This window comes from Dromiciops gliroides, chromosome 4 (genome assembly GCF_019393635.1).
Source record: "Dromiciops gliroides isolate mDroGli1 chromosome 4, mDroGli1.pri, whole genome shotgun sequence".
Classification (NCBI taxonomy): Eukaryota; Metazoa; Chordata; class Mammalia; order Microbiotheria; family Microbiotheriidae; genus Dromiciops; species Dromiciops gliroides.
The window spans coordinates 408,271,522-408,284,238 of record NC_057864.1 but is presented as its reverse complement, the minus strand read 5'-3'; the positions used below and the strand labels follow the sequence as shown (position 1 = coordinate 408,284,238).

The 12,717-nt window shown below is 33.9% G+C and overlaps 1 protein-coding gene across 5 annotated transcripts in view; it reads left to right on the top strand.

Annotated features, from left to right (window-relative positions):
• The window catches only part of PDE10A (phosphodiesterase 10A), an 887,116-nt gene that overhangs the window by 840,884 nt on the left and 33,515 nt on the right, over nucleotides 1-12,717 (top strand). For all 5 annotated transcript variants that reach the window (XM_044000217.1, XM_044000218.1, XM_044000216.1 and 2 more), the window contains one exon: nucleotides 10,997-11,108. In XM_044000217.1, coding sequence (XP_043856152.1) covers nucleotides 10,997-11,108 — 112 coding nt within the window. The remainder of the gene's footprint in view (nucleotides 1-10,996; nucleotides 11,109-12,717) is intronic.

Sequence of the window (12,717 nt, the reverse complement as noted above, 5' to 3'; positions counted from 1 at the left end):
CCTAATAAGTACCTAAGTACATACCTGAGTATGTACCTTAGAAATGTATGAACTAATTATAGAGCACCATATTTTTTTTTACTACAGGTATTCGAAGATTTCTTTCAACTATAAAATTATAATATACTTTTACATTACAGATGCACATAATCAACCATATATTTTCTTGCCTTTTAACTCATATTTTCTATTTATTAAAACAATGAAATCTAACATAATCTCAGGGTCCCAGGAACAAATTGATGATTACTATAAATATAGGGTAGAAGTAAGTGGGTCATGGTGATGAGAAGTTCAAGCAAAAAGAGGTGTGAAGAGAGGAATGTCTTCATCTTCAGCTTATGTGAGATTCTTCACTGAACTTTCCCTTGCAAAGTTAAAGTAGAATTCATTTTGAAAAGTAGCCATGGATTTGTTGAAATATAGTTGGATAGCACTGAAAATTTTAATTTGCCTTTTATTTTAGAAAATTAAATTGCCTTTCATTTTGAGCTCCTGTAATACTAAGATTTCCACAGAAACATTAAAGTCGTTTTTAATTAGGTAGAACTGTCCAGTGATAGCTAATTGAAACATCTTCATTCTCTGGAGATAAGCATGGAACTATCTCTCTGAGGTCATTATTTAAAAGGAAGAGGAAAAACATGGTAAAATTAAAGCCCAGAGGCATATTCTTATGAACAAAATAAAGCTAGCCTATAAGTTAATCCATCATTAAACATATGAAACTCCTATTATGTGCTCTCTTAAGCACTGGACAAGGAATGTTCCCTTTAAAGAAGCCCTTTGTAACAGTTTAAACAAATAATTTACCCTTAATCCAGTTGCCAACTTCTGCCTACCTCTTTGCTCTGTCTTTTTAAATGCACTGCTTCTACCCTAGTTCATAAGTCCAGCTTTTTTGGACTATTTTAGTAGCCTTTTTATTACTCACTGCCTTCACTTACTCCCTTTATCCTTTGCACAGTTATCACATTGATATTGCTAAAATAGAGATAGGACCATGTCATCCCTCTACTAAAAATCTCGTATGCCCATTTCTTCTGGGACATAATACAGCTCTTTGCCTGCCATTTGTAGATTTGCATAGTTTTAGACCTATTTCCCTTTTCACTCATTTCATATTCTTTTTCTTGAAGTCTCTATTCTTGCTAACTTGGCCAATAGGCTCTTTTTTGTATATAATATTCTGTCCCTCACCTTCATTTTTGTCAAGTGATTCCCTCCTTATCTGAAATGTTCTCACTCTTCACTTCTGCCTTATAGAATCCATTGCTTCTTTCCAAGAACTGTTCTACTGTCACCTCCTACATGAGGCCTGATCACCCTAGTGAGCATACTTTCTAATAATTATTTTGCAATACTGTGAATTTGCTTTACATTTATTTTGTGTACATATTATATCCCCTCAGTAGAATATAAGATTTTGGGGGGGCAGGAATTACTTCACTTTTGTCTATGTACTGTCAGGATCTAGCTTGGGAGTCCACACTTAGTAAACATAGCTTCATAGGCTAGCATTATTGTTAATAAAAATATGCCTTTGAGTTTATATTTTGCCATGTTTTTTTCTGCCGAATTGAATAAAATTAAACTTGATATGAAGAATAGCATTTTCCAAATCAGAGGCCTGTTGGACTACTGATATTGACCATTAGCTTTCTCTGCCCCAGAAAGCAATATAGGAGGAGAAAAATAGTGATCAGAAAATACTGAATGGACAGGAGAATCCTGAACAGTGCTACCCCATTGGGTAATGCTCAGGTAGTCCTGCTGTTGTTGGTTGACCTCTCTGTGATATTTTTCACCCCTAATAGTGCATACCTGTATTCCAGTGAAATAATTCAAGCTTTATTTTAAAACATGTTATCTTCAAGTTACTACAATCATAAAATGTCCTCTGTAAGGAAGGTACCATAAATATCATTAGTTCAAAGCCTTTTTAGGTTAGGAAGCTGAAGCCAGAGAAATTTTCTGATCAGCTCAAAGCCATAGTCCTTTGGTAGCAGGGTTAGGAGCAGAACTTGTACATCTAGCCAGAGTTGTTTCTACTCTATCCAAAAATCCCCCAGAAAGTGCTCGCTGTTCCTTGCAGAGAATTAAAGCTAAAAGGGAGGACCCTATGAAAGTTCTCAAACGTTTATGGAAAACAACTCAACCATCTGTGTTAAATTTGGAATTGGTAGGCTCCTGACCCTGTGGTTTCACCCCTTTATACTCCTTCATCTCATACCTGTAAATTACACTTTAGTGTAACAACTGGCAATCTATTGTCCTCCTTCTTTATCTTCTTAAATCTTCACACGCCATAGGTTAAAATGTTATTATGTTTACTTTTAGCTGTTGACCTCATAAAAACAAGAAAAATAGCCAAGGAGAGTTGGTTCTCACAAGGTTTTAGAACTACTAGAAAGAGATGAGGGAACTGTATTAAACAAAGAAATACATAGAATAATATGGTGGTGCTGGTGTGTGTGTGTGTGTGTGTGTGTGTGTGTGTGTGTGTGTGTGTTTTTCTTTAACAACTATATCCTTCTCCCTTATATGCTAGATAAGCAGGGAAATGGATCACCCTCCTTAAACAAAAGAGTAGAAACCAAATCCTTTATAATATTTATTATATTCATTTAATCCTTATGTTTAAGTTTATGTTGTAGAATTATTTCTTGCGTGCCAAAGGAGACAATAAAATCTTAAAATCTGCCATGCTCTTGGGAAAGCATTTATTCAAATAACATTAGTTTCAGGGAATCTAAATCACCACTGTGCTATTGTAATGTGAAAAACCAAAATGGGATTGTTTTATACATGGGTATACTTTTTTTTTAAAACCACAGTCACATGCTTTAAAATATCTGAAAAGAGACATTAAGAACAAGAGTAGCAATAGCATAAAAAGATACACGAAGTAGGAAGTGAACTGGCCTGGTATGAAATTGAACAACAAAATCATGCCAGATGTCATTTTCTCAGCAGGATATTAAAAACAAACATAATATTATAGTATTCATAACACATCCTAAATTACTTAATGAATCAACCTTTTAACAACTTTTCCCCTGTTATAACCTAAGAACCAATGTGGTATCACAAAAAAGTCACCTTTATGTTAATATTGAGGTTTATCTATTTTGCTGCAATTATTATATGTAATTTTACATAATACATATAATTAAAAATTATTCATAATGTAAATTTGACGTTCATTGGGATCTGTGTCTATGTACATGCTGCTGTTAATCAGACTATAAAGGTAATTCATATTATTTGAATTTTACTAGGAGTAATGGGGGTGGGTTTTGTTGTTGTTGTTTTTTTAAGCCATCTATACCATTTCACTTGGTAGCTCATGGAACCAATATGGAAAATGTTATTCATTTGCAAACAATTTGACAGGAATTATTGTACCATGGATATAGGGATGATTTTTTATCGAGTATGGGAAATATTAAATGTATTAGTGTCATATACTAACAAGCGTAGTTATTCATTACATAAAAATGCCAGGGTATACCCCATCCCAAAGGTATTTCACTTAAGAAACCTGCAGATAATTATCTGACAAAATATGGAAAAGATCTGAAAATTTTTTGGTTTTTTGCAGGTCAATGAGGGTTATGTGACTTTCCCAGGGTCACACAGCTAGTAAGTGTCAGATGTCTAAGGCCAGACTTGAACTCAGGTCCTCCTGAATCCAGGGCTAGTGCTTTATCCACTACGCCACCTAGTTGCCCCTTAAAGTATTTTTTATAACATTTTTCTCCATTAATATCAGTGAGGCCACCACATTGGACTGTAATGTCATAATACTTAGTGTATTATACCAGGAAGTAGAAAATGGCATAATAAACAACAAAAATGGGAAAAATAGCTAGTCTGGCCTAGTCATACCAGATCTAGTTATTTAGCTCAGCTAAATAGTGTAGTTGATGGAACTGGAATCAAGAAGACCCGAACTCAAATCCAGTCTCAAACATATATTATCTGGACAAGTCATTGATCTGTTGGCTCAGTTTTCTCTTCTGTAAAGTGGGAATAATAGTGCCTATCTCCTGAGTTTGTAAGGATCATGGGAAAACATTTGTCGAGCATTTTGCAAACTTTAAAGTGCTATATAAATGCTAGCTGCTATTAATATTGTTGATGCTGTTTTTATTATTTAACACTACCTCTACTAATTATTATTAGCATTACTAGAAGTTAGAAAATTTTGAGGTTATTTTAGGACTAATTATCAAGATATTTGAAAAATAGGAGAATACTGGAGACTTAGGGAAAAAATCCCATACTTATTTTAAAAAGTGACCAACTGAATTTGGGGTATTTTTGTGTTTTGGTTTTTTTTTGGTGAGGCAATTGGGGTTAAGTGACTTGCCCAGGGTCACACAGCTAGTAAGTGTCAAGTGTCTGAGGCCAGCTTTGAACTAGGGTCCTCCTGAATCCAGGGCCAGTGCTTTATCCATTGTTCCACCTAGCTGCCCCCAAACCGAATATTAATAGCTACCAACTCATGTACTTGTTTTCTCATTTCCACTAAAGTTTTATGAGAATATACATTGCTAATGGTTTGAGAAGGAAACAGATGGATTTTCACAGCTGATTACCTATAGCTGAGCACATCTTTATAGTCTCACATTTGCTTAAAAGTTTTGATCCTTTGAAGCAAAATATCACTTTAAATGTTCTATTCCAGTCAATCAACAAGCATTTGTTAAGTGTCTGCTGTATGCCATTGTATGTTAGAATCATACTAGAGTTCTTGAAAAACTATAACCAAAGTGCAGACTTTGTTCAACTGTAATGACAAGCAAGACATGAAACAGAGAGATGTATGCTTTCTGAAGGTGTTTGCATTGTTGTGGAAGTTGTTCATTGTAGAGTTAAAGAGATGACCTATATATATAATGAGGCTTTCCAGTTAGTAATTTTCAATTCCTAAAGCATTTTAGATATCTCCTAAACTGAAGTAAACTGAATCCTGTCAAAATGTAATTGAAAAAATTTTTAACAAAATAAAAATATAACAAAACATGGATATTGTTAAGATGTGGTTTTCCAAGTCAATATGGAACCCCCAGATATCCTTATGTATGGTTTCACGTATCCAGTTTCTTGTTTGGATCTTTGAGAGGCAAGGTAAGGAGAACAATTAAGGAGCCCTAAAAGTCCTAAAGTAGTCCTAAAAAGAGGTACTGAGCATCTGACCTGGGGTGATGTCTGAATAAAATTTTGCAACTGGTTGGATATGTGGGCTGAGGTAGAGTTTGTCCTATTGTTATTTAACATTGTGAAGGACCTTGAATGATAAGCAAAAAAAAACAAGTTAAAGTTAACTGATAATCACCAGTTATACAACTTTTCAGCAAAAGGACTCTCCAGTATTTGGTAAGAGAATTCCACTTCACCTTATTGAAGTTTTTGGTCTTACTTTGACCTTTTCCTAATTAGACTGGATAGTTCTAATTGATTAGGACCCATACTAAATTTAAATTCAGTCACCTTAATGTCAGGGCATGAAATTTAAATATATCCAGATCCAGTGAATGGCTTGGATATATCCCATTCATTATCAGTCAGCTCTGAAATGTGCACCTTTCTCAAAAAATTTTTTTTAATTCATTGAGGAAACCAATTATATCCCATTCATCTTCATAGTTCTGAAATAAATGCTTCTTAGAAGACCATTTTTAAACTCATGAAGAAAAGAAACCAATTATGTTGAAAAACAGTTTATACACACACACACACCCACACACACAGACACGTATGCTGTTTAATTTTTTAAGGGGCAGCTAGTATGTTTCTGAGGTCAGATTTGAACTCAGGTTTTTCTGATTCCAGGGCCAGGGCTCTATTCACAGATACATATATACAGTCTCTCTCTCTCTCTCTCTCTCTCTCTCTCTCTCTCTCTCTCTCTCTCTCTCTCTCTCTCTATATATATATATATATATATATATATATATATATATATATATATATCCTTATCTCTATGCATACAGATATAAATATAGATAAGTTCAAGAACTCCAGGTTGAGAAACCCTGACTTATCTCTATAGCATTGTATACTAAATTACTTTATGTATCAGATATTCCTATTATACCCATAGTTTTCTAGGATTTAATAGTTGGAGAGCAACATATAGTATCACTCTGTGTTACAAAAAGAAATGTAAATGTTTCTGGGCATCTTTAGAATGCCCTAGTTTCTTTAATATAACATTTTTGCAGTACCTTCCACAAACAGAAGATTGTAATATAGAATTGTATACATATTATTATTATTATTATTATTATTATTATTATTAGAATGTTTGGATGAGGGAAATGTATATCATTTCTTTCTCTTTCCCATAAAGATCTAGTCTTATCAGGTTGTTAGAAGAATCATATATAAGGACAATATATTCTATTTCTTATACCAATTGAGAAAATGTGCTTTTTAAAATAATAATGGGAGCAACTTTGAAAGGAAAGATATATTCTGTTTTGAATATGTTGAGTTTGAGATGTCTCTGAGACAGCCAATGAGAGATGTTGATTTGAGCACATGCTTGGTGCTGCTTATCCTGGATGCCATATTTATTGTTTTTAGGTGAGGATCTATGCTTCAGAGGGATGATCTGACTTTGCCTCACTGATTCCCCAAATAACATTTATTCATGATATCAAAACAAAATACCAATCTACTCAATCTCGCCGAGCCACAGGGTAGGTATTGGCCAGCACAGAACTGAGATATGAAATTCTTGGGTCTTTAGTAACCAAAAGATCCACTACTCTGAGTCTTGTTCATGAACATTTCTCAGACTCCATCCTTGCTCTTCTTAATGGTGAGGTCTAGCTGAAAAATATGTATAGTGTTGAGCATTTCTTGTTAGTAGACCCAGTAAAGTTCTCATACCTACTGGTTGGATTCATGATGGGTCCCAGAACAGTATTTTATAGTACAGAAGGCCTCAAAGCTAGGAAGACCTGGGTTCAAGTTCTGCTACTAACTTAGAGTGGCTGAGTGACTGGGCAAATCACCTAACCTGCTCTAGGAAATTCTCTTAAGATTTAGTTTCAAAAAAAATATCAGCTTGTATTGGTAGAGGGTGTTTTTTGTTTTTTTTAATATATGAGGTATTTTATTTTTTCCGTTACATGTAAAGATAGTTCTCAACTTTTGTTTATACAAGCTTTACAATTTTAGATTTTTCTCCCTCCCTGCCCTCCCTCCCCCCTCCCCTAGACAGCAGGTAATCTGATATAGGTTATATCTATATATCTCTATACATATAGATATAGATATATACACACACATATATATATACACATAATAACATTAATCCTATTTCTGCATTAATCCTGTTACAAGAGAAAGAATCAGAGCAGTGATGCAAAACCTCAAAATAGAAAAAAAAAAAAAAACAACAGCACCCAAAACAAAAGAAATAATGTGGTTCAATCAGCATCTATACTCTACAGTTCTTTCTTTCTTTTTTTTTCTTGGATTTGGAGATCCTCTTCTATCATGAGTTCCCTGGAACTCTTCTGTACCATTGCATTGGTGAGAAGAATATAGTCCATCACAGTAGGTCAACACTCAATGTTGATGATACTGTGTACAATGTTCTTCTGGTTCTGCTCATCTCACTCATCATCAGCTCACGTAAGACCCTCCAGGTTTCTCTGAATTCTTCCTGCTCATCATTTCTTACAGCACAATAGTATTCCATTGTATTCATATACCACAACTTGTCCAGCCATTCCCCAAGTGATGGGCACCCCCTCAACTTCCAATTCCTTGCTACCTCGTAAAGAGCAGCTATAAATATTTTTGTACATGTGGGTCCCTTTCCCCCTTCCATGATTTCTTTGGGCAAAAGACCTAAAAGTGGGATTGCTGGGTCAAAGGGTATGCACAGCTTTATTGCCCTTTGGGCATAATTCCAAATTGCTCTCCAGAATGGTTGGATCAGCTCACGCTCCACCAACAATACATTAGTGTCCCAATTTTCCCACAGCCTCTCCAACATTTATTATCTTCCTTTTTTGTCATTTTAGCCAATCTGATAGGTGTCAGGTGGTACCTCAGAGTTGTTTTAATTTGCATCTCTCTAATCATTAGAGATTTAGAGCATTTTTTCATATAGGAATAGATAGCTTTGGTTTCTTCATCAGAAAACTGCCTGTTCATATCCTTTGACCATTTCTCAATTGGGGAATGACTTGTATTCTTATAAATTTGATTTAATTCCCTATATATTTTAGGGATGAGGCCTTTATCAGAAGCACTGGTCTCAAAAATTGTTTCCCAGCTTTCTGCCTCCCTTCCAATTTTGGATGCATTGCTTCTGTTTGTACAAAAATTTTTTAATTTAATATAATAAAAATCATCCATTTTGCATTTTATAATATACTCTTATCTCTTGTTTGGTCAAAAACTGTTTTCCTTTCCAAAGATCTGATAGGTACACTATTCCTTTCTCTCCTAATTTACCTATGGTATCACCTCTTATGTCTAAATCATGTATCCATTTTGACCTTATTTTAGTATAAGGTGTAAGATGTTGGTCTATGCCTAATTTCTGCCATACTATCTTCCAGTTTTCCCAGCAGTTTTTGTCAAATACTGAGTTCCTATCCCAGAAGCTGGAGTCTTTGGGTTTATCAAACACTACATTACTAGTGTCATTTACTACTGCATTTCCCGAACCTAGCCTATTCCATTGATCTACCACTCTATTTTTTAGCCAGTACCAGATAGTTCTGATGACTGCTACTTTATAGTAAAACTCCAGGTTTGGTACCGCTAACCCACCTTCCTGTGAATTTTTTTTCATTATTTCCCTGGATATTCTTGATTTTTTGTTTTTCCAGATGAATTTTGTTATTATTTTTTCTAGCTGTATAAAATAATTTTTAGGTAGTCTGATTGGTATGGCACTGAATAAGTAAATTAATTTAGGTAGTATTGTCATTTTTATTATATTAGCTCTGCCTATCCATGAGCAATTGATATCTTTCCAATTATTTAGATCTGATTTGATTTGTGTGAAGAGTGTTTGGTAGTTGTGTTCATCGAGTTCCTGGGTTTGTCTTGGCAAGTAGACTCCCAAGTATTTTATATTATCTACCATTACTTTAAATGGAATTTCTCTTTCTATCTCTTGCTGCTGGACTTTGTTGGTCATGTATAGAAATGCTGATGATTTATGTGGATTTATTTTATATCCTGCTGAGAGGGTGTTTGTTTTTTTGGGAGTTTCCAGTGAACTCCTAAGTCTAGTCCCTGTTCCTGTGTCTATCCCTTGCCTTATATCCCATGGTGACTTTAGGCTCAATGGCTTAATGTGGGATTTAAATGCTGCTATTTTAAAAAATAATTCAAAATAGAAAATAGTTCATCGGTAAATGATTTATTGATGGGATTATAGTTTATATTTTTGTTTTTAATTGGGAATTACATACCTTGCTTTATGTAAGCTTGTGTTTAAACATCCTAAAACTCTTGAAAACTAGTAGTGATTCTGTAAACTATAATTATTTTTCAATACAAACACATAGGTCTGTAAATTCTACCACATAACAATTTTTATTCTAAATCTATTGAAAATTGTACTTGAAAAATTTTTATCAGTTAATATTCTGTGTCAAGATGGTAGACTGAACCAAAAATTCATCTTAAAATGCATATTTTAATATACATCAAATTTAGATAACATATATTAACTCATTTTAAAGTTATGAACCAATGTGAATTTGCAACCATATGAAACAGAGACCCCTAGTCATTCAATTATAGTATTCTCAGAGTAGCCACTGACCGTTCGAGTAACTTCTCTAAATATGAAACACGATAAAATAACATGCAGTTTAGAGACATGGCCGTGAACACCATGTTGTGAGTTCCATAGCATGCTTAGAGAACTGACCAACACCAGCTTTTGGATGCTATGTGTGATTCATAGATTTAGCTAGCCTAGTCTTTGGAAAACAGAATTTATCCATTCCGGAGACTATTTATTCTAAGTGTCTTTCCAGCATTGTAGAATCTACCAGAGTTTGTACTATATAGCATAGCCTTTGAGAATCTAGGCTTGCCACTATCCTACAAAGAGACATTCAGGTACCTATTTGTGTGTGTCAGTGTATATACCACTACTTATTAAAAAAAAAAAATCTGGGATAGGTCATTTGAGAGGCCATACATTAGAAGCTGGGCAGATCAAGGAAAGCATGTGGAAAATAGCATTGGAGCTGAGTCTTAAAATGTAACTAGTGATTCTAAAAGATTCTAAAGTGATTCTAAAAATTTTTAAATGCAGTGGTCTATTCCATGCATGGGGCACATTTGTAGGTAACAGAGATAAATGAACAGCAATAAGAAAGTTAGTTTATCTAAATTATAATGCATTTTCATGTGAAATAAGATTAGAAATTAGGTTGCAGCCAGGTCACTATTCCTATTCCAAACAGGAATTTGCTTATATTTGATCCTTGAAATAAGAGGGAGTCACAAGAGTTTGAGGATTTGATTTAGGAAAATCACTTTGGGTAGCTTTGTGGAATATGGATTGGATCAGAGATACTTTAGACAAGGACATCTCTGCGGAGGCTATTGTAACATTTCAGACAAGAGGTGGTAAAAGCTCGCCATGGCAGTGGCTCTTTGAGTAGAAAGAAGAGAATAGATGCAAGAGACGTTGTAGAATTAGAAGTAACCCAATTTGACAACTGATTAGATATGAAGGGTGAGTGAGAATGAGAAATCAAAGATGACATTAAAGTTGTGAACCTGTGTTCAAAATACAAGTGATAGTTGTAAGTATTCAGGGCGCCAATTTCTTTCTTGGATTGCATTATAATGTTAAATTCTTATTTTAATGTATTTCTCTCGTTATTCATTATTTCAGTTTTTAAAAAATAAAAAAAAAGTTTTTACTGAAACTTCTGTTAGGTTTATAAATTAGCATCCATCTAATCAATTTTATATTATTGTATTATAGAGACCGGGTAATTGGTCTAATGATGACTGCTTGTGACCTTTGTTCCGTAACAAAGCTGTGGCCAGTTACAAGATTGACAGCTAATGACATATATGCGGAGTTCTGGGCTGAGGTATGTATATGTTTCTCTTGCCTACAAAGATAATACTAAGTATGGAAACTTGAGAAAAGAGTTAAATATATTACAGTTATTTAAAAGTATGTTTGTTTATGTTAATACTAATTTTAAAATTATTACCCATAACAGCTATTCTTTACTAAGATAAAATAGTAACTAATCTACATACTAAGGATAAGTTTATTTTTACATTGGAAATTCTAACGACAATCTTTAGTATATAAGATTAATTGGTTCAAATGAAAGAATTTCTGTAACTCAGTAGATGAAAATTATTCCTTTTCTTCACCTAATATTTAGATCTTTTCTACGCTGTATACTAGATCCCTATCTGAAAAAGCTTATTCCACCGAAATTGTTCATAAAAATGATTTTGTTGCATTGCCACATAATAATGGCAAAGATAAATAGAACTTAGAGAATGTGAGTCCTGTAGCAGGAATGGAGAATTAATTAAAAATACTCAATACTGGGTGGTGCAGTGGATAAAGTGCTGGCCCTGGATTCAGGAGGACCTGAGTTCAAATACAGCCTCAGACACTTGACACCTACTAGCTGTGTGAGCCTGGGCAGGTCATTCAACCCTCTTTGCCCTGCCCTATCCCCCCCCAGAAAAAGACTTAAAAAAATACTCTGCTGAAAAGTGAGATTTTTACTGCTTTAGTTCTCTCTCTTCTTTGCTTACATGATCTTTCCTATCAGAAATGTTATTCGATTTTTTAATTCCTAAATTTACAATGTAAGTTGCCTAAACAGTTAATATACTTGGAACCTACATGAGTAGGTTATATGAGTCCACTCAAAAACAACATTACTGGCTTAGAAAGCTGAAAAATATTTTTCCAAAGTTTTGTACATTCTCGTTCTTGATCTTTTAGGAAAATTATATCTGCAGTTTGATATTTGACACCCAGTGATTTAACATAAAATTAACCTAGGAAGAGGAACATACTTAAGAAGTAAAAACTAGCAAATTGTTCATCTGCAATTCTAACTCAAAAAGTTTTACATTACTTGAATTTGTTTTTAGCATTCAAGCCAAGGAATTCTTGTTGTATGAGTAGTGATCATTCAGTTGGTTGCATGTCATGTAACTGTTTCTCTGGAATGCTGGATGCCTTTTGTAATTGGGTTTTCTACACGTGTGTGTGTGTGTGTTGTCATAAAGCCTAGTTATTGTCAGACTCATTTAGTAAAGTTATTTCAAATATGCATGTCTTAAATCCCTCAGCTGAAAAAAATTTGGATAATGTTATGATTAGGCTTTTACAACAATGTAAAAGCAAATTGCATATTTTTTGAAACTTGTTTGTCTGGACTACATTATATGAGTATCCTTTAGAACATTTTTGGATGCCATGGAAAGTATATACTGTTGTCCAAGACATACATTTTATTAATTGTAATTCTGTAGCTAACAACTAAGTTTGTCATCTAAACTAGAAAATCTAGAATGTAATGGATATTTAAATATTCATTTTCCTATATCCTTCATGTTAATTATTATAGCCCTAGGACGTCCTTTGAAAGGAGTTATCTAAGACCCATGCTAAGGAAAGTCTTGGTACAAATGACTTTAAAAGTCAATTATTCCACTAATTAT